General features: G+C 46.9%; 1 protein-coding gene across 3 annotated transcripts in view; it reads left to right on the forward strand.

Moving 5' to 3' along the window:
* The window catches only part of IGSF9B (immunoglobulin superfamily member 9B), a 100,585-nt gene that overhangs the window by 17,661 nt on the left and 59,706 nt on the right, over positions 1-23,218 (forward strand). For all 3 annotated transcript variants that reach the window (XM_040326252.1, XM_040326254.1, XM_040326255.1), the window contains exons 2-8: positions 6,120-6,317; positions 8,037-8,183; positions 17,985-18,136; positions 18,420-18,537; positions 18,658-18,799; positions 21,880-22,025; positions 22,267-22,409. In XM_040326252.1, coding sequence (XP_040182186.1) covers positions 6,120-6,317; positions 8,037-8,183; positions 17,985-18,136; positions 18,420-18,537; positions 18,658-18,799; positions 21,880-22,025; positions 22,267-22,409 — 1,046 coding nt within the window. The remainder of the gene's footprint in view (positions 1-6,119; positions 6,318-8,036; positions 8,184-17,984; positions 18,137-18,419; positions 18,538-18,657; positions 18,800-21,879; positions 22,026-22,266; positions 22,410-23,218) is intronic.

Below are 23,218 nucleotides of genomic sequence, written 5' to 3' on the forward strand. Positions count from 1 at the left end.
GATGACAGGTCACGGCTTTTCTATAGGCCCTCTGATCCGCTCTCTATAATGTATGAGGGGACAGGACACACCCCCCTTTTTTCTTTTGCTTCAATATTCATTTGTGTACAATGTATGGAGGAGGGGCGCGACGCACAACGCCCCTTCCTATTACTACAGAGTTCTGTACAATATATGGGGGGGCAGGGACACCCCTTCCAATCACTTTAGATACAGCTCTGTATAATGTATGGGGTGAGAATAGGACACCCTCCATCAGCCCATTCCCCACAGGTATTAACACCTTTTGTGTCTCCTGACCCCCCCCCCCCCCACCTTAGATTGTAAGTTCTGGATATTGAAAGGCACCAGAAAAGAGCATTAACAACAAATCTGTCTTCATCTTGAAGAGTTCCTTCTCCAGCTTCCCTCCACCTATAGGGAGTAGGCTCCAGTTTTGGGTGAAGTAATGTAAAAGATTGCTTTTTTTGTGTGTGTGGAAAATCATAAGAAATTGAAGACAAATCAACCCCCATAAAAGACCGTACTCTGTATAATGTATGGGAAGACCGGACCCCCCCCTCCTCTGCTCTGTATAATGTATGGGAAGACCGGACCCCCCCCCTTCTCTGCTCTGTATAATGTATGGGAAGACCGGACCCCCCCTTCTCTGCTCTGTATAATGTATGGGAAGACCGGACCCCCCCTCCTCTGCTCTGTATAATGTATGGGAAGACCGGACCCCCCCTTCTCTGCTCTGTATAATGTATGGGAAGACCGGACCCCCCCCCCTTCTCTGCTCTGTATAATGTATGGGAAGACCGGACTCCCCCTCCTCTGCTCTGTATAATGTATGGGAAGACCGGACCCCCCCCTTCTCTGCTCTGTATAATGTATGGGAAGACCGGACCCCCCCTCCTCTGCTCTGTATAATGTATGGGAAGACCGGACCCCCCCTCCTCTGCTCTGTATAATGTATGGGAAGACCGGACCCCCCCTTCTCTGCTCTGTATAATGTATGGGAAGACCGGACCCCCCCCCCTTCTCTGCTCTGTATAATGTATGGGAAGACCGGACCCCCCCTCCTCTGCTCTGTATAATGTATAGGAAGACCGGACCCCCCCTTCTCTGCTCTGTATAATGTATGGGAAGACCGGCCCCCCCCCCTTCTCTGCTCTGTATAATGTATGGGAAGACCGGACCCCCCCCCCCCCTTCTCTGCTCTGTATAATGTATGGGAAGACTGGACCCCCCCTCTCTGCTCTGTATAATGTATGGGAAGACTGGACCCCCCCTTCTCTGCTCTGTATAATGTATAGGAAGACCGGACCCCCCCTTCTCTGCTCTGTATAATGTATGGGAAGACCGGACCCCCCCTTCTCTGCTCTGTATAATGTATGGGAAGACCGGACCCCCCCTTCTCTGCTCTGTATAATGTATGGGAAGACCGGACCCCCCCTTCTCTGCTCTGTATAATGTATAGGAAGACCGGACCCCCCCTTCTCTGCTCTGTATAATGTGTGGGAAGACCGGACCCCCCCTTCTCTGCTCTGTATAATGTATAGGAAGACCGGACCCCCCCTTCTCTGCTCTGTATAATGTATGGGAAGACCGGACCCCCCCTTCTCTGCTCTGTATAATGTATAGGAAGACCGGACCCCCCCTTCTCTGCTCTGTATAATGTATGGGAAGACCGGACCCCCCCTTCTCTTCTCTGCTTGTATAATGTATAGGAGGACTGGACCCCCCCTCTCTGCTCTGTATAATGTATAGGAGGACTGGACCCCCCCTTCTCTGCTCTGTATAATGTATGGGAAGACCGGACCCCCCCTTCTCTGCTCTGTATAATGTATGGGAAGACCGGACCCCCCCTTCTCTGCTCTGTATAATGTATAGGAAGACCGGACCCCCCCTTCTCTGCTCTGTATAATGTATGGGAAGACCGGACCCCCCCTTCTCTTCTCTGCTTGTATAATGTATAGGAGGACTGGACCCCCCCTCTCTGCTCTGTATAATGTATAGAAGGACTGGACCCCCCCCCTCTCTGCTCTGTATAATGTATAGGAGGACTGGACCCCCCCCCCCTTCTCCCCTCTGCTCTGTATAATGTATAGGAGGACTGGACCCCCCCCCTCTCTGCTCTGTATAATGTATAGGAGGACTGGACCCCCCCCCCCTCTCTGCTCTGTATAATGTATAGGAGGACTGGACCCCCCCCTCTCTGCTCTGTATAATGTATAGGAGGACTGGACCCCCCCCCCCCTCTCTGCTCTGTATAATGTATAGGAGGACTGGACCCCCCCTTCTCTGCCTCTCTGCTCTGTATAATGTATAGGGGGACTGGACCCCCCCCTCTCTGCTCTGTATAATGTATAGGAAGACTGGACCCCCCTTTTTTCCTGCTCTGTATAATGTATAGGAGGACTAGACCCCCCCCCTCTCTGCTCTGTATAATGTATAGGAGGATTGGACCCCCCTCTCTGCTCTGTATAATGTATGGGAAGACTGGACCCCCCCCCCTCTCTGCTCTGTATAATGTATAGGAGGACTGGACCCCCCCTCTCTGCTCTGTATAATGTATAGGATGACTGGACCCCCCCTCTCTGCTCTGTATAATGTATAGGATGACTGGACCCCCCCCCCCCCTCTCTGCTCTGTATAATGTATAGGAGGACTGGACCCCCCCTCTCTGCTCTGTATAATGTATAGGATGACTGGACCCCCCCTCTCTGCTCTGTATAATGTATAGGATGACTGGACCCCCCCCCCCTCTCTGCTCTGTATAATGTATAGGAGGACTGGACCCCCCCCCCTCTCTGCTCTGTATAATGTATAGGAGGACTGGACCCCCCCCCCCCCTCTCTGCTCTGTATAATGTATAGGAGGACTGGACCCCCCCTCTCTGCTCTGTATAATGTATAGGAGGACTGGACCCCCCCTCTCTGCTCTGTATAATGTATAGGAGGACTGGACCCCCCTTTTTTCCTGCTCTGTATAATGTATAGGAGGACTGGACCCCCCCCCCTCTCTGCTCTGTATAATGTATAGGAGGATTGGACCCCCCCTCTCTGCTCTGTATAATGTATAGGAGGACTGGACCCCCCTTTTTCCTGCTCTGCAGAATGTATGTAACCCGCATTTGACACACAGCTGTCCTCTTGGGGTGTGGATGTGTCAGTGCTTGTCACTCGGGGTCACCACCGTCTCCTCCATCACTGACTTTCTCCTGTGTGTCAGAAATATCCACTGATATCACTCCCCAGAGTTGGTGATGTCACCGGCAGCCAATCAGGTTGCTGGCAGAAAACGCTTGCTGCAGTCTCGTAGCTGAGTCCATGTAACCCCTTCCTTGCCAGAAAGAATCCTGTGCATGTTCAGCCATCCTTCTCCTTCTAGAGCCCCCTTCCCCCACCCCATGTTCCTGCGTGACCGGTGACATCACCGAGGAAACGTGACCCAGCAACAGAATCCGCGCGGCTCCTTCCTTCCCGCAGAGCATTACAAGGAAGTATCTGCAGAGCATCTCCACCGTTCATTTATCAGACAAATCGGAGACACGATGAGGTGCAGATGTATTGCAGATGATGTAGTGTGCCCCCCCCCCCTGTGCTGGAGGTTTCCCATTCACTCAACACATACTTACACGTCATCACAGGCAGCTTATCATTCCATAGTAATCTAGAAAAATCTTTTAAAAGGGTTGATTTGTCTTTAATTTCCAGTTTCTTATGAATTTCCACATTAAAAAAGCAATGTTTTACTCTTCTCCACCCCGAAATGGAGCTTATCCCCCATAGGGATGAAGAAAGATTTGTTTATGCATTTTTCAACATCCAGGGTCAATGTATACAGAGCTCCTCTCAGTGTCTGTAGGGGGTCAATGTATACAGAGCTCCTCTCAGGGTCTGTAGGGGGTCAATGTATACAGAGCTCCCCTCAGGGTCTGTAGGGGGTCAATGTATACAGAGCTCCCCTCAGGGTCTGTAGGGGGTCAATGTATACAGAGCTCCTCTCAGTGTCTGTAGGGGGTCAATGTATACAGAGCTCCCCTCAGGGTCTGTAGGGGGTCAATGTATACAGAGCTCCTCTGTGTCTGTAGGGGGTCAATGTATACAGAGCTCCTCTGTGTCTGTCTGTAGGGGGTCAATGTATACAGAGCTCCCCTCAGGGTATGTAGGGGGTCAATGTATACAGAGCTCCCCTCAGGGTCTGTAGGGGGTCAATGTATACAGAGCTCCCCTCAGGGTCTGTAGGGGGTCAATGTATATAGAGCTCCCCTCAGGGTCTGTAGGGGGTCAATGTATATAGAGCTCCCCTCAGTGTCTGTAGGGGGTCAATGTATACAGAGCTCCCCTCGGGGTCTGTAGGGGGTCAGTGTATACAGAGCTCATGTATCTGTCTGTAGGGGTCAATGTATACAGAGCTCCCCTCAGGGTCTGTAGGGGGTCAATGTATATAGAGCTCCCCTCAGGGTCTGTAGGGGGTCAATGTATATAGAGCTCCCCTCAGTGTCTGTAGGGGGTCAATGTATACAGAGCTCCCCTCGGGGTCTGTAGGGGGTCAATGTATACAGAGCTCATGTATCTGTCTGTAGGGGTCAATGTATACAGAGCTCTTCATAGTGTCTGTAGAGGTCAATGTATACAGAGCTTATGTATCTGTCTGTAGGGGTCAATGTATACAGAGCTCCCCTCAGGGTCTGTAGTGGTCAATGTATACAGAGCTCCCCTCAGGGTCTGTAGAGGTCAATGTATACAGAGCTCATGTATCTGTAGAGGTCAATGTATACAGAGCTCCCCTCAGGGTCTGTAGTGGTCAATGTATACAGAGCTCATGTATCTGTGTCTGTAGAGGTCAATGTATACAGAGCTCCCCTCAGGGTCTGTAGTGGTCAATGTATACAGAGCTCATGTATCTGTGTCTGCAGGGGTCAATGTATACAGAGCTCATGTATCTGTGTCTGTAGGGGGTCAATGTATACAGAGCTCCTTTTAGTGTCTGTAGGGGTCAATGTATACAGAACTCCCCTCAGTGTCTGTAGGGGGTCAATGTATACAGAGCTCCTCTCAGTGTCTGTAGGGGTCAATGTATACAGAGCTCCCCTCAGTGTCTGTAGTGGTCAATGTATACAGAGCTCCCCTCAGGGTCTGTAGAGGTCAATGTATACAGAGCTCATGTATCTGTAGGGGTCAATGTATACAGAGCTCCCACTATTTTCTCCCTTTTTAAGTCCGGACCCATATCTGTCTCTTGCAGGGGCCAACATCTGTGCCCAGTGAGGGCCTTTATCTTTCTGTTAGGGACCAGGTCTACCCCATTCAAGGACCCCCTATCTGTCCCTGTGAGGGCCATTATTAGTCCCTTGTAAAGGGGTTTGTGCCTCCCCTGTGAGGGCCCATGTTTTCCCTCTGAAATGGGCCCTCACATGGGACAGAGATGACCAGTCTCCTCCCACTGAAGGCTTGGCTGTCCCCTGTGAGGGCCTGTGTCTGTCCCCTGTTGAGGCCCCTATTTTGCCTCTTTAGTGGGGTCATGTGCTCCATTTTAGGGCTCATATTTGCCCCCTGTGACCCTTCAAGGTACCATATCTGTTCCCAGTGTGGTACCATATGTCACCTGTAAGGGACCATGTCTGTTCCCTACAAGGACCTCCAATCATTATCCTACAAGGGGCCTGTGTCTGTCCCCTGCAAGCTACCATATCTGCACTCTATGAGATAACATGTATGTTCCCTACGAGCTACCCATGCATGTCCTCTCTGAGGGTTTGTATGTCTCCTGTGAGGCCCCTATTTCCCCACCGGGATGTCCTGTGCCTGTATCCTCGGAAGGCTCATATTTGTCCATTGTGAGGGTCCATGTCGGTCCCGTGTAATCAGATATCTGTTCTGGGTTAGTAATCCTTGTGTCTTGTGGGCCCCATGGCATTATCTGTAGTGATGATGGATGGGAAGGATCGGGGTTGGGTAAGGTAAGTACGGAGGTCCTGTAGGGAGCCCCTAGTCCATATGACAGGTGAGTGTGTGTTGTAGGTGTTGGGCCCTTTCATATGTTGATTTCTCCTCTATGGATGTCTGAACTACATTGGGAAGGCTCTTCACCTCTAGAATTTCTAAATCCAGAAATGTGTTGTGTTGCAGGAGCAGGGGGCCTGCGGGAGGAGCCACAGTTTGTGACCGCACGTGCTGGAGAGAGCGTCATCCTGAGGTGCAACGTGGTCCATCCGCTCACCGCGCATCCTCCTCCCTACGTTGTAGAGTGGTTTAAGTTTGGTGTTCCCATTCCCATCTTCATCAAGTTTGGCTTCTATCCTCCTCATGTGGACCCAGAATACGCAGGTAACTGTTTGTGGGACTGTTACTACCTTTTATACAGCTTGTTACATGTCATAGGGATACAATGTTATATGACCATCTTTTATCTGCGCACATTGTGGAAAGAACTGAATCAGGATCACAATCTCAGTCATTTTAAACCCTTATATATTACCCAGTGAAGTGACTGGCCTCAGGTACTACACAGAGAGAAAACAAATTCTCCTACATAAATTATACCTGTTTATCTGCTGCCCTCCCTTCTCTACTGCATTTCAAAGTGCGTACACCCTCCTGGTTCTCTAGCTCAGGGTTTCTCGACCTCAAGTACCCCCAACTGGCCATGTTTTCGGAACTTCCCTTAGATAAAATGGCTCTTATCATTACCATGTCATTGATATTGATCTAAAGCAGCTGCACAAAGTAAAGGAGAACCTGAAAACCTGGCCTGTTGGGGGTACTTAATGACTGAGGTTGAGAACCAATGCTCAAGCTCATGATGCCCTGGAGGCTTATAACTTTAATGGCCTTCCATCTCATGCTGTCTTTGGTGAAATTAATATAGAGGTCCTCCATCTAATGCTATCCTGGAGGCTGGTTATATGAAGACCTTCTAGGCAATGACCACCTGGAGGCTGGTAGTATGGAGACCTTCTATCTTATGCTCTCCTAAAGGCTGCTAATAAAGAAATCCTACCTCTGATGCTCTTGTAAGGGCTGTTTTAAGGGAGGCCCTCCGTTTTGATGCCCCCCCTGGAGGCTGGTAATATGGAGGCCTTCTATGTCATTCTTTCCTACTGTAGAAGCTGGTAATATAGAAGTTCTCCTTCCAGTGCCCTCCTGGAGGCTGTTGATATAGAGGTCTTCCATCTAATGCTGTCTTGGAGGTTTGTAATATGAAGGCCCTCCATTTAGTGCCCCCATAGAAGTCTCATAAATCTGGAGACATTCCACATACAAGAATGCTAAACATTTTGGTAGATTCAAGTACCTATGCCATAACTTTGCGGCGGCGTAGCTTACAGCATTTAAGCTACGCCGCCGTAATTAAGCTAGGCAAGTACATGATTCACAATGTACTTACCTGCTAAGTTACAGCGGCGTAGCCTAAATCGGCGGGCGTAAGGGCGCCTAATTCAAATGTGTTGGAGGGGGGCGTGTTGTATGCTAATGGGGCTTGACCTTACGTTTTTTGCTAACTGCGCATGTGCCAGGCGCCTACATTTCCAAGTGTGCATTGCGGCTAAGTACGCCGCACGGGCCTATTGATTTTGACGTGGACATAAACAACGTAAATCCCGATTCACGGATGACTTGCGCAAACGACGTAAAAATTTAAAATTTTGACGTTGCATTACTATTCCAATAGGGCCTAGCTCTAACTAGCTCTAACTTTACGCGGCCTATCTCTTACGTAAACGGCGTAAAAGTACTGCGTCGGCCGGGCGTACGTTCGTGAATCGGCGTATCTCCTCATTTACATATTCTACGCCGACCGCAATGGAAGCGCCACCTAGCGGCCATCCAAAATATTGCAATCTAAGATAGGACGGCGCAAGCCGTCGTATCTTAGATATGTTTAAGTGTATCTCTGTTTGAGCATACGCTCAAACATAAGTCGGCGTAGATTCTGAGTTAGGTCGGTTTATCTACTGATAAGTCGGCCTAACTCTTACTGAATCTACCTAAAAGTGTTGGTAATATATCGGCTGACTTTTACTTATCATTCTTCTACCTTTCTAGGCCGTGCCACCCTCCATGACAAGGCATCGCTGCGCATTGACCAGGCTCGCTCACAAGATCAGGGCTGGTACGAGTGCAAAGTGCTGATGCTGGAGCAGCAATACGACACATTTCACAACGGCAGCTGGGTACATCTGACAGTGAACGGTGAGTAAAGTACGGTGCATGGGCAGCGGCTGAGGAATAGAATTGTCAGAACACGTGACAAGGGGTGTTTTTGGGTCTCATAGTCGCACTACCAGGGACAGGACAAGGGGTGGGCAAGGGTGTCAGCTGCCCCGGCCCGCAATGGTTTACTGGGGGCACCTTTCTTTTTGTTGCAAGGCTGACCTTTGCAGTGATTTTGACAAGCAAGTGAAAATCCGATTGCCTCTCTGGGGATCAGGAAGGAATTTTTTCCCCTGCTGTAGCAAATTGGATCGTCCATCCTTTGCTGCGTTTTTTGCCTTCCGATTTTTTTTTTTTTTTTTTTACTTTTTTTTTTTTTAACCCAATTATGTTACTAAACATCTCAGGCCGGGTCACACCTCTGTTTTTTGGTGCTTTTTGCAGAAACACACTACAGTTCATTTACATGTTTTCCATGATTTTTTTTTTTTTTTTAAGCTGCTGCGTATTTGGAAAGGGCAAGAACTTTTTAACGCAAAACTGTGCTTTTTTTTTTTTTTTTTTGGTTCAATATACTTCAATGGAGAAGCTGCAGAAAAGCATGTAATGTGTTTTTGCGGCAATTTGTGTTTTGTAATCTGCCCAAAAATTTAAGGATGAGAGGGCCCTGCTCATTAGAGCTTACAGTCTAGAAGGGAGGGTTAAGTGGAACAAAGGGTAGTGGCTGTGGGGGATGATCAGATGGACAAAATGAAAATACAGGGCCAGATCCACGAAGCGCGGCGCTTCTTTATGGCCGGTGTAGTGTATCTCAGATACACTACGCCGCCGTAACTTACAGCGTATTTCCCGTATTCTCAAAGAATTTGCGCCATAAGTTACGGCGGCGTAGTGTAACTGTGTCGGCGTAAGGGCGCGCAATTCAAATGGATGAGATGGGGGCGTGTTTTATGGTAATACGTCTTCACTCAACGTAAATGACGTTTTTTCTGAACGGCGCATGCGCCGTCCGTGGGGGTATCCCAGTGCGCATGCTTGAAATTAACCCGCAACAAGCCAATGCTTACGTATTTGGGCGAATAGGAATAGGGCTTTTCTATGTGAAGCCCTATTCGCGAACTACTTACGCAAACAACGTAAAATTTTCTAAATTCGACGCGGGAACGACGTCCATACTTAACATAGGATACGCCTCATATAGCAGGGGTCACTATACGCCGAAAAAAGTCTTACAGAAACGACGTAAAAAAAAATGGGCCGGACGTACGTTCGTGGATCGCCGTATCTAGCTAATTTGCATACTCAATGCAGAAATCTACGGAAACGCCACCTAGCGGCCAGCGTAAATATGCACCTTAGATCCGATGGCGTACTAAGACGTACGCCAGTCGGATCTAGCACAGCTTCAGGCGTATCTTGTTTTGTGGATACAAAACAAAGATACGCCGGAGCAAACTAGAAGTAACGCGGTGTATCAATAGATACGCCAGTGTAAACGCTTCGTGGATCTGGCCCACAGTTGTTAGGTGTGGGTAGGACAGGCTTCTCTGAAGAGGAGGGTTTTCAGGGATCCTCAAAACTACAGCCCTCCAGTTGTTGTGGAACTTCACTTCCCATGATGCATTGTAAAACTCTGACAGTCGTAGACATGACCAGGCATGATGGGAATTGTAGTTCCTGAACAGCTGGGGGGGGGGGGTAGTTTGAAGACCCCTGCTCTAAAAGGTAATAGAGAAGGAGATAGCCGGACAGATTGGGGTAAAGAGTTCCATAGGCTTGAGGGGTTCTGGAAAAGTCCTGGAGATGAGCATGGGAGCAAGTATTATTCTTTTGCTTACCGAATAGATCCTGTGATGTGTTATAGTGCACAGAATCCAGTGTTACTGTTCTGGCTCTGAGTGGTTTTGTTATAATTTGGGAATATTTCCCCCTGTGTGGCAGAGTTGGCCTCAGTTGCCCCCAAGGTGGTTATTTTATTTTCCTCTGTAGTTGGCGAGAGATGGATTTGGTAGATGAGTCTTTATTCATCCGTCTTCCCTGTATCAGTTGGGAAGCTCATATTCCGGGATGAACATTTGGTACCTGGAGTGGTACATTTGTGTTCTTTCATGCTTCTGTCTTTTTCATGCGTTCCTTCTGTGCGATACAACGTGCCATAATTACAGTAATTACACATTTCCGTTTCTTCTCCTCAAAGTCGCTTGCTGTTCAGACATTCAGAACTTTTATCTTCAGCTTTTTTGGGGGGTTTGGTTAGAGATTGTGTACGGTTTATTGTACAGATCTCTGCTGCTATCTGTGTGTATCTGCAATCTGCGGCCCCTCAATGTCGTATTGTATGTCTTGGATCTCTGGGTGTCTCATTGTTTATCCCTTGTTGTCGTATATGTCCAATCCTTTACAGGTTTTTTGTTTTTGTTTTTTTAACAATCAAAGTTGCTTTATTGTCAAAACGGGTAAGACGGAGTATGCAGATTAACAAGGAACAAAACGATATATGATTTGCCTGGATCGTGTACAAGAGCAGGGAAGAAAATACAGCCGTAATTACTTAGGCCCAGATTCTGGTAGATTTGCGTAAAAATGCGGCGGCGTAACGTATCTCATTTACGTTACACCGTCGCAAGTTTTACAGGCAAGTGCTTTATTCACAAAGAACTTGCCTGTAAAGTTGCGGCTGCGTAGCGTAAATCCTCCGGCACAAGCCCGCCTAATTCAAATGATCCGGGTAGGGGGCGTGGATCATTTAAATTAGACGCGTTCCCGCGGCGATCGTACTGCGCATGCGCTGTCCCTAAAATTTTCTCGAAGTGCATTGCGCGAAATGACGTCACAAGGATGTCATTGGTTTCAACGTTAACGTAAATGGCGTCCAGCGCCATTCACGGACAACTTGCGCAAACGACGTAAATTTTTTAATTTCGACGCGGGAACGACGGCCATACTTAACATTGGTTGCCCCTCATATAGCAGGGGCAACTTTACGCGTCGCAAATCTAACGTAAACGTCGTAACTTCACTGCGTCGACTGTGTGTACGTTCGGGAATTTGCGTATGTTGCTAATTTGCATACTCGATCGGGAAAACGACGGAGGCGACACCTAGCGGCGAAAAAAAAAATTGCATTTAAGATCCGACAAGCCTTACGCCTGTCGGATCTAATGGTTATGTATGCGTAACTGATTCTAAGAATCAGTCGCATAGATACGACGGCCCAGATTAAGACTTACAACGACGCACATGGCGTTGCGCCGTCGTAAGCCTTTTCAGAATCTAGGCCTTAGACAGATAAATAAAACCAGTATCAGTCATAATGTGAAAATGGAGTAGAGAGAAACCAATAACCAGCGCATATCCCCCCGTCCTCCCACCAAATATCCCTAGGTACTAGTCCAAGGGGCCCAAACCTTGTCGTACTTCCACTGGCAGCCCCTATTAATACAAGTTATTCTGTACATGGGCAAGGCCAAGTCCACCAGGGCCTCCCAGGAGGAGACGGAGGGGGAAGAAGGGGAGATCCACTTCAGTAGAATCTCCTTCTTGGCATAAAACAAAAGGTAGGACACCAATAATTTAAAATGGTACGGCCGCTGTGCATCATCATGAACCCCTAGCAGGGCTAATTCAGGAGTGCATGGGAGGGACAGCTGCAGTCGAAGGTTTATTTCACTGAAAACCTCCGACCAAAACATGGCTACTATCGGGCAGTCCCAGAACATGTGAAAAAAAAGTCCCCACCCGAGTCCTACACCTAGGACATAGGGGGTCCCGGTCAGGGAAAATGCGGTGCAATTTCTGGGGAGTGTAATTCTGTGCAGGAATTTTACCTGGATGAGCTTGTCCCTAGAGGAGATAACTAACCTTGGACCCTGCTCCAAGCAGTCCTCCCTGTCAAGTGATGGTATGTCAGTCTGCCATATCCTCCATAAACCATCCATTTTAGGAGTCAGTGCCCAGCAGGGCTCTATCTCCTTTTTGTGCTTCTCTAAGATACCCCACTGTCATATTGTAGATCTCTGATCCCTCACTGTAATAGTGTAAATCTGTAAGTCCTGGCTTTCATATTGTATATCTCTAATCCCTAACTGTCATATTGTATGGCGCTGATCCCTAACTGTCATACTGTATGGCGCTGATCCCTGGTTGTGAAAATGAGAATTAATCTGGACCAAGTATAGTGCTCCCAGTATATGTAACAATAGTATTTCCAAAAAGATGTCAATTAGTCAAACCAGTTTATACATAAAACAGATATACGAACCAAACATGCTGACACTATACTGTCTTACAAAGTTGTGTATGCAGTCTTTTTCTATATATGTTTTTTTATATAAATAAATATTTATAGATGTTTTACACACTTACTACTTGTACCGCCAACAGTCCATTTTATTAGTCAAGATTAATTCTCATTTTCACACTATCGGGACGTTGGTACATTAAAATAATTGCACCCACAGCGACTAGTCGCCCTGTGGTTGGTGCATATTTAGGCAAGGTCCATTTAAAAAGCTGATCCCTGGTTGTCTGATTCTATATCTCTGATCCCTGTCTGTTTTTATTGTATATCTTTGATTCCTATTTGCTATTGTATATATTTCTGATCCCTCAATGTCTTAAAGTGGATGTAAAGCCACTCTCATCCTTTCTAAACTACTTCCATAGTGCTGATCTATAAGGATATAGACGCCTCCTGCATGTATCCTTACCTGTCAAATGTCTCCCCTCTGTCTGTTATAAGAACTGAAAAACTGAAGATTCTGTGGGTGGATCTGTTGTCTGGAGCTCTGTGGGTGGAGTCATGATGTCAGTAGGCTCCCTGTCCACCTCTACACTCCCCTTGTCAACATGCATTTTTTCCTGTGTATACCTTACACTAAATTCTGCTATGATCACTAACATCCAGTTAATATCCAGAAAAGTAACCACATGACTTCAGAAAAGGAGTGGGGGTGGGTATTAAAAAATAAGGCCTGTCTCCAGGCTAGTGCATGAGATATGTAAATAACCTGTCACTCACAGCAAGGGGGCGGAACGGACTAAGGTTTTTCTCTGCAAGTCTGTTTTATTTCATTGAACAATAAAAGAGGATTGCTCAGAGCTGGATTAACTCTGTGTGGCAAGACTAGGCACAGATGATAGGAAATTTTATACTCTACATTGTGACATCAAAAAAAAAAATGTGGGTTTACATCCACTTTAAGGCTCCATTCACACCTAGGCGTTTTGTCGCCTGTAGCCCGATGCTACAATACGCCGGAGGGTCGAAATTGCATTGTTCTCTATGGAGACTGTTCACATCTCCTAACGCAGAACGCCGTACGTCGATAGAACGCCAAATTTCAAAAAAGTCCCGGACCCCTTTTCGACGCGCGTATCGCGTTCCGCATAGCTGACAATACAATGTAAAAAAAACGCGGTTTAAAACGACGCGTTTTGTCGCCGCAAATCGCGGGACAGAACGCCTATTTTTTGTCGCCACAAATCGCGGTACTTACGACGCAAAACGCATACGCGAAGGTGTGAATGCAGCCTAAGGGTTCATGCATCTGTCAAAAATTTCCCACATGTGCATAAAATGTCTACAGATGCCCTTGAACATGAACTCTAATTGTATATATTTGAACCCTGGCTGTCTTACTGTAGAACTGTATTTCTGATCGCTGGTGGTCTTATTGTATATCTCTGGTCCCTGGTTGTCAGGCTATATTTCTGATCCCTTCATGTCTTGCCGTATGTCTCTGATCTCAAGATTTCAGATTGTATCTCTGATCCCTAGTTGTCATGTTATATACCTCTAATCCTTGGCTGTCTTATTGTAAATCTATTTCCTGCTTGTCCCATTTTGTGTCTTTTATCCCTAGTGGTCATATTGTACACTATATTGTCAAAACTATTAGGACACCTGCCTTTTTTTGTACTACATGAACTTAAATGGCATCCCAGTGTTGGATCCATACACACTATTATGCCACGTACACACAATCAGAATTTCCGACAATAAAAGCGTGGATTTTTTTTCCAACGGAATTTCCATCAAACTTGGCCTGCATACACACGTTGCACAAATGTTGTCTGAAATTGCGAACGTCAAGAACGCAGTGACGTACAACACTACGACGAGCCGAAATTAAGTTCAATGCTTCCGAGCATGCGTCGACTCAATTTTTTTTTTTTTTTTTTTCGGAAATTCCGACAAAAAAAGTCAGATGGAGCCTACATTTCTGACCAAAAGCTCACATCAAACTTTTCTTGTTGGAATTTCTGCTCCTGTGTACACGGCATTAGATTTTCTTCAGATTTACCAAAAACATGTAATATGAGGTCAAACCTTAATGCCGCGTACACACCATCACTTTATGTGATGAAAAAAAATGACGTTTTTAAAAAACGTCACTTTAATTGACCGTGTGTGGGGGAAAACGTCGTTTTATGTCTTGTAAAAAACGACCAAAAAAAATTGAAGCATGCTTCAATTTTATGTGTCGTTTTTCAAAAGTGCACTTTTTACTTCACAGAAATTGACCGTGTGTAGCAAAAAACGTCGTTTTCTAAGACGTTTTTTCATCCACGCATGCCCAGAAGCTACTTATGAAGCAAGCTTCAATGGTAAAACGTGGTGGAACGTAACCTCACTTTGCAAGATCATTGTGAGAAAAACGATGGTGTGTAGGCAACTTCGTCTTTGAAAATTGAAGTTTCAAAAACGTCATTTTTTACTTCACAGAAAGTGTCGTTTTTTTTCATCACATAAAGTGATGGTGTGTACGCGGCATAAGAGTTTCAATTTGTGTGCAACCAGGCCGGCCCTTGCACTACATGGTTTTGGTAAATCGAAGACAAAAATCAGCAAAACATCCAATAGTGTTTATTATAGCTGCACGATTCTGGCTAAAAAGAGAATCGCAATTTTTTAGCTTAGAAAAAAGATCACGATTCTTGCGGTGTAACATCTTTTCATACTATACATAAAAAATTGGGCTAACTTTACTGATTCGTTTTTTTTTTTTTTTTTTTTTTTTAAATCGCGTTGAACCCCTTCCATACAGGGCATTTTCACCCCCTTCCTGCCCAGGCAAATTTTTAGTTTTCAGCGCTGTTGCACTTTGGATGACAATTGTGCGGTCATGCAACACTGTACCCAAATTAAATCTTTGTTTTTTTCCCCCCCACAAATAGAGCTTTCATTTGGTGGTATTTGATCATCTCTGCTTTTTTTTATTTTTTTGCGCTATAAACAAAAAAGAGCGACAATTAAAAAAAAAAACACACAATATTTTATTTTTGGTTTAATAAATATCAATTTTTTTATTTATTTTTACCCCCTCAGTTTAGACCGATACGTATTCTTCTTCATATTTTTGGTAAAAGAAATCGCAATAAGAGTATGTTGATTGGTTTGAGCAAAAGTAATAGCGTCTACAAAATAGGTGATAGATTTATGGCAATTTTTTTTACTAGTAATGGTGGCGATCTGCATTTTATTTTAATTTTTTTTGACCGTGACATTTCGGCGGACACTTCAGACTAGGGTTGCCACCTCATCCCTTTAAAAAGGAACACATCTGAAGTACACAGATTCTGAGGCTAATTTAATGCAGATGAGGCACCAAGTGAGTTTAATTACCACCTTAATCAGCCACAGAACCTGTGTAATTAATATGTGTTCCTTTTTAAAGGGATGAGGTGGCAACCCTACTTCAGACACTTTTGGGACCATTCACATTTATACAGCGATTAGTGCTATAAAACTGCACTGATTACGGTGTAAATGTGACTGGCAGGGAAGGGGTTAACACTAGGGGCATTAAAGGGGTTAATATGTTCCCTAAAGTGTGTTCTAACTGTAGGGGGAGGGGACTCACAAGGGGAGGAGACCGATGTGTGTTCCTCTGTACTGGGAACACGCATCGGTCTCCTCACCTCTGACAGGAGGTAGATCTGTGTGTTTACACACACACACATATCTACACTCCTGCCTTGATCACTGGCAATCATGGGTGCCCGGCGGACATTGCAGGCGCACGAGTGGTGCTGCTGGCGTGCGAGCGCGCCGGCGCCCTAGATTGCCGGGAAGAAAGGACGTCATATGACATCCACCCAGATCGAGGGAGGGTTCCTTCCGGCGTCATTTTATAATGGCCCGGTAAGGGTTAAAAAAAAACGCTGCGCAAATACAGTGTGACATAAAACATTGCAACAACCACCATTTGATTCTCTATGGTCTCTGCAAAAAATATATCATATTTGGGTGTTCCAGGTAATTTTTGTAGCAGAAAATAATGATTTTTTACTTGTAAGCAACAAATGTCAGAAAAGGTTTGGGGCCGGATTCAGCAAGAATTTACGCCGGCGTATCCATAGATACGCTGCGTAAATTCAAAACTGCGCCGGCGTATCTTCTTTCTGTATTCAGAAAGCAAGATACGCTGAAAATAGGCTAAGATCCGACTGGCGTAAGTCTCTTACACCGTCATATCTTAGGGTGCATATTTACGCTGGCCGCTCGGTGGCGCTTCCGTAGTTTTCGGCGTAGAATATGCAAATGACCTATATACGCCGATTCACAAATTTGCGCCCGGCAAATTTTTTTTACGTCGTTTGCGTAAGGCTTTTCCGGCGTAACGTTCCTCCTGGACGGCGCATTCGCAAAAAACGTCAATCACGTTGGGTCACCACCCATTTACATAAAACACGCCCCCCTCATTTGAATTTGGCGCGCTTACGCCGGCCCCATTTACGCTACGCCGCCGTAACTTGGGAGGTAAGTGCTTTGTGAATACAGCACTTGCCTCTCTGATTTACGACGGCGTAGCGTAAATACGATACGCTACGCCGCCGTAACAATGCGCCCGGCTACCTGAATCTAGCCCAAGGTCTTTAAATGTTTCCCCAGTTGTGAGAACTCTGCACTTTGGAAAGATCGTGACATGGTGTTTTGAAGATCGGGAAGGGAAAAAGATTGTGATTTTGATTCTTAACGATTAATCGTGCAGCTCTAGTGTGTACGAGGCTTAAGTCCGTAGGGTTCAATATTGAGTTTCCCCACCTTTGCAGCTATAACAGCTTCAGCTCTTCTGGGAAGGCCGTCCACAAGGTTTAGGAATGTCTATGGGAATGTTTGACCATTCTTCCAGAAGCACATTTGTGAGGTCAGGCACTGATGTGGATGAGAAGGCCTGGCTTGCAGTCTGAGCTCTAATTAATCCCAAAAGTGTTCTCTTGGGTTAAAGTCAGGCCATGTGTAGGCCAGTCAAGTTCCTCCACCTCAAACGCACCCATCCATGTGTTTATGGACCTTGCTTTGTGCACTGGTCCAAATTATTTGGTAGAGGGGGGATTATGGTGTGGGAACAGTTTGGGGACGGCCCCTTCTTGTTCCAACATGACTGCACACCATTGCACAAAGCAAGGTCCGTAAAGACACGGATGAGCGAGTTTGGGTTGAAGGAACTCGACTGACCTCAGAGTCCTGACCTCAACCTTGTAGAATACCTTTGAGATGAATTAGAGCGGAGACTGCGAGACAGTCCTTCTCGTCCACATCAGTGCCTGACCTCACAAATGCGCTTCTGGAAGAATGGTCAAACATTCCCATAGACACCCTCCTAAACCTTGTGGACAGCCTTCCCAGAAGAGTTAATGCTGTAATAGCTGCAAAGGGTGGGCCAACTTTGCACCCTACGGACTAAGACTGGGATGCCATTAAAGTTCGTGTGTGTAAAGGCAGGTGTCCCAATACTTTTGACAATATAGTGTAAATCTCTGATTCCTGGATGTCTTATTGTAAATCTCTGATTGCTTGTAGTCTTATTTGCCCTATTTCTATCTTTTTTATAGCTCCCCCAACCTTCACTGAAACCCCCCCACAGTACTTGGAGGTGAAGGAAGGAAGTAGCGTCACTCTAACTTGCACTGCTTTTGGGAATCCAAAGCCAACCGTCACATGGCTGCGAGAGGGCGAGTTCCTCGGGGGAACACCAAAATATCAGGTTGGTGAAGACTCCCAATTCCCCCCGACCTGTAAAGTGAATTTGTGTGGGTTAGTTGGCATTCAGGTTTTATATTGTTGTGTAAAAGAAGGGCAAATATAGCAGGTTATGCAAAAACATGGCATTTATTTTTATGGACACTCGGAACTGAGCAGATATCTCAGTGAAAGCTCAGGATCAGAGTAGGTGGAAGTTGGGGGTCGCTGTGGGTCATACACTATCTAGGGTGTAAGTGTAAGTGGTTGCAGTGTGGGTGTCAATGACATGTGCCTGTTCTCTGTAGGTGAACGATGGCAGTCTGACCATTTCTTCGATTGGGCGTGAAGACCGGGGCTCATACACTTGCCGCGCTACCAGTATTCAGGGAGAAGCAGTTCACAGTACGCGGCTTCTAGTACAAGGTAACGGCGTCTCATCTGCTCCAGGCTGCCATGTCCCCGGGGTGTGCCCTCGCTGCCTGGCCTCCAGGTGACAACATGGCCTGTTTTGGGCAGCTGAGGTAATGTTTCTTCTGTCCCCAGGGTCGCCTTTCATTGTTTCCCCTCCTGAGAACATCACCGTTAACATTTCCCAGGATGCCCTGTTCACATGCCAGGCTGAAGCGTATCCAGGAAACCTCACCTATACCTGGTACTGGCAGGAAGAGAATGTGTTCTTTAAGAAGTAAGTTGGCCTGATAACCTTTTTCCCTGTCGGAAGATTATTTATATCTATCTCTATCTAATTGAAGCTCTCTGTGTGTGTCTAAGCATCCATCCATCAAATTGCGTGTAGTTGTGTGTGTGTTAAAGTGTTTAAAACCTTAAAAAGGAGTTCCACCTAAAAATGGAACTTCCTCTTAACCCACTCCTCGCCCCCTTACATGCCACATTTGGCATGTAATTTTTTTTGGGGGGGAGTGGGGGCTTCAGGAGAAGGGGACTTCCTGTCCCACTTCCTCCTTCCGCTGAGGGGTGGAAAGGCGATTAGCTTAATCACCTTTTCACAGCCCCTCCCTGTAGGCGAGCGTCTGTCCAATCGAGCCGCGCCGCTCGCACATGCGCAGTGGGTGCCCGGCCGTGAAGCCGAAAGCTATCACTGCCAGGTGCCCAAACTAGTAATTAAGACGCCGGCCAGCGAGGAGCGGAGCCCCGACCGGCGCGTCGCTGGAGCCGTGGAGCAGGTAAGTGTCCGTTTATTAAAAGCCAGCAGCTACACTTTTTGGAGCTGCTGACTTTTATTAAACTTCAAAAAAGGGTGGAAAACCCCTTTAAGATAGAAAAAAATTGCATTCTGTTACTTTAAAGCATGTTATAGAGTGCTTGTGCTGTGTAATTTAATTTGGCCCCCTGTATCACCTAAAATACTTGGCTGACCCTGCCTGGCTATGCCCTCTCCCCTGTAAACTGACCACGGTATATCATGGCTGCAGAGCCCTGACACCGTGATCAATTTACATGCCTCTGTCATCCGCTCTCTCCACCTCTCTCCCCTCCCTCCCTGCTGCTGCTGAAATGACTGTAGAAAATATACACAATCCCCTCTGTTAGAAAGCTTCCTATGCTGCAGTATCCGTTCTTTGTAAAAGATATGCCCATTACTACCTAATTTCAGCGCTAGCGTGACTCCTCGCTGCTCCCCTTCTCCCCGGCTGATGTCTCGGCTCTCTCCTCTCCTTCCCTCCTCCCGACTGACGTCAGCCGGGGATTCTCGGCCCCTCCCGCTCTAGGTGTCAGATCAGGAGAGGGAGCAGCGAGGAGTGACGTGAGCGGCGCTGTGAAATAAGGTAGAAATGGGCATCTTTTTTAAAAAGAACACTGCAGCATAGGACGCTTTCTAACAGTGTGAACTGCAAGCTTTAATGAAGCTTTCATCCAGGTTTTGCAAAAGTTTTGGCAAGCTTCAAACAGCTTTCTTGAAGCTTATAGGCCCATTAAGACTTGCATTTTTGAGGGGGGGGGGGGGGCCTCTTAAGCTGCAATAGGCAGCGGACGGGGAAGTTTACATGCTGCAGCTGTGATGCTTTACTTTGTGCCCATGGAAAAGTTGGCTCAACTTGTAACGGTCAGCAGGCAGCAAGCCCACCCAACGCTCCACATTCCAGTCCATTGGCAAGCTGCATAAATTCCTTCCAACTGTGTGCAATGCATGCAGTTGGGGTGCGTCTGTCAGCAAAAATGGGGTTAAAACAGGTCGGTGAGAAGGCATCGCATCGCTTTCTCCCCGCCTGAACATAGCCCCTGAAATGCAATTTGAATGCAGATCAGGCTTCAGAGGCAAAGGAGATTCAGACAGTCAAAATCTTCCCTTCAAGCACCATTCAGCTCCAGTTTGGGATTGTTAAAGTTGTATTAAAGCTTTATTTTTATTTATTTTTTAAATAACAAACATGTTATACTTACCTGTTCTGTGGTGAGCAGCTCTGATCCTCTACTTTTTGGGTCCCCCGCTGGCGCTCCTGGCTCCTCCCCTCCTCTAGGAGTGCCCCCAGGGAAAGCTTCTAGCCCTGGGGGCATGACTGAATGCTCGCTCCCAGGCCAATGCTCTATGTGTTCATAAGACACATAGAGCCGAGTTTCGGCCCCCCCACCTGCTCTCTCCTCATTACCCAACTGGCTGAATGAAGCCAATGGGCTCCCGCTGCTGTCTCGGCCAATAAGGAGGGATAGTCCCGGGACAGCCGAGGCTATCATGAACATCTCTGGATCGGAGGGAGCTCATGTAAGTATTAGGGGGGCTGCTGCACACAAGGCTTTTTACCTTCATGCATAGAATGCATGAAGATAAAAAAACCTGTAGCCTTTAGAACCACTTTTAAAAACAGATCTTAATGGGAGTCCAGACTAGAGATGTGCTTGGGAGTCCTCTGAGCTCATCTTTCAGAAACTCCGAACTTGTGCTCCAGTGAACATGTCACGTAAACAAAGAGGAGCAGCTCATTTAAACACAAATGGGCAGATTCACGTATGGCGGCATATCTTTATGCCGGCGTAGCGCATCCCATTTGCGCTACGCCGACGTAACATAGTGAGGCAAATACTGTATTCACAAAGCACTTGCTCCCTAAGTTACGTCAGCGTAGCGCAAATGGCCCGGCGTAACCCCGCCTAATTCAAAGTAGGCATGTAGTGGGCGGGCTTCATTTAAATTAACCATGACCCCATGTAAATGAGGGCCGTTGGTACGGCGCATGCGCGCGCATGCTCATAATCACGTTGCAAATACTCCCTACGTAACGACGTTTGCTCAATGCTTTCGACGTGAACGTAACCTACGCCCAGCCCCATTCATGTACGCTTACGCTAAACAACGTAAAATACGACGGCTGTTCCGTCGTCCATACCTTGCATGGGTTGCGCCATCTTTTTGGTGGTTTATCTTTACGCCTGAAAAACGCCTTACGTAAACAGCGTATCGGGCCAAAGTACGTTCGTGAATCGGCGTATCTAGGTCATGTGCATATTCAACGCGTAAATCCACGTACACGCCCCTAGCGGCCAGAGTAAATATGCACATAAGATACGACGGCGTAGGAGACTTACGCCGGTCGTATCTTGGCCAAATTTAAGCGTATCTGGTTTCCAGAATACACTTAAATATACGACGGCGCGCATTAAGTCTTACTGAATGCGGCTATAAGTGTGTGTGTGTGTGTGTGTGTGTATATACAGTAGAGTGTGTAGTGTGTTATGTAAAAGGGATGAATAGCAGCCTCATCTGACTGTGCAGTACTAACGTGTGTTGTGTTTTCTCTCCTGTGACAGTGACCTGAAGATGAGGGTCCGGATCCTCATCGATGGGACCCTCATCATATTCCGAGTCAAACCAGAGGATGCTGGGAAGTATACCTGTGTGCCTAGCAACAGCCTTGGACGTTCTCCATCAGCATCGGCATACCTCACCATCCAGTGTGAGTGCAGAGTCTGGGTGGAGGGTAGGGATGGGGCTTTATCTAAACCAGCACACGCAACTTTAAAGTGGAAGTCATTGTCTTCGCCCAAGACCTGAGACTCTTGGGGGGGGGGGGGGGGGTCTCAAGTTTCCAGATGGCTAAATAAAATGTGACACAGAGCGGTGTCTAGTGGGCAGAGCCTGTGATAAATGGGATAATGTGTCTGTTGAGTGATATAGCTCATCTATCGTCTTAACAGATCCTGCACGAGTAATCAACATGCCACCTGTCATCTATGTTCCGGTCGGTATTCATGGTCAAATCCGCTGCCCTGTGGACGCTGTGCCGCCTGTCACCCATGTGAAGTGGAATAAAGATGGCCGACCCCTGAAGATGGATAAGGTTGGTAATGTGTATTGCGGTCGGAGTTCCCCGTTCATCTTGTCCTGCACTACTTTTGGTCAGGTGTCCTTTGTGGTTCAAATGACTGGCTGGTGATTTGGTGGTTGATGGGCAGCTGGTACTTTGATCATCCAGGGAGAGTGTGGGGGGGGGCCCATCCCGTCCTTTCTCTCACTTCACAACACCCACCCACTGAGTTATTAATGGCATGCCTGGAAGAACCAGCTCCAATGCCCATGATGTTGCTGGTAGTATAAATCTCAGGGGCCCTGGGTGCACATATCTCTGTTGCATACATTTGTAACTGTAACAAAACGTTCCATGGTTTCTCTAAACAGCATATTTCTACCACAATCTGGGAGTACCAACATTGGGACCTGCATAGCAATAAATAGTGAATATTAGTGAGCAGCTTGTCTCTATCAAAATATAGGCCCGGATTCAGAAAGGAGTTACGTTGGCGTATCTCCAGACACGCAATCGTAACTCCGAATTCGGGTTGTCGCATCTCAGGGCCTGATTCATAGAATCAGATACGCCTCAATGTTGCCTAGATACGAGCGGCGTAAGTCTCCTATGCCGACGTATCTTAGGGTGCATAATTACGCTGACCGCTAGGGGCGCTTCCGTAGATTTCCGCATAGAATATGCAAATGAGATAGATACGCTGATTCAGAAACGTATGTCCGCCTGGGGCATTGATTTACGTCGTTTACGTTCGGATTTTTCCGGCGTAAAGTTACCCCTGCTATATGAGTCGTAGTCAATGTTAAGTATGGACGTCGGGCCAGCGTCATTGCATCGTTTGC

This window comes from Rana temporaria, chromosome 10, assembly GCF_905171775.1.
Source record: "Rana temporaria chromosome 10, aRanTem1.1, whole genome shotgun sequence".
Lineage (NCBI taxonomy): Eukaryota > Metazoa > Chordata > Amphibia > Anura > Ranidae > Rana > Rana temporaria.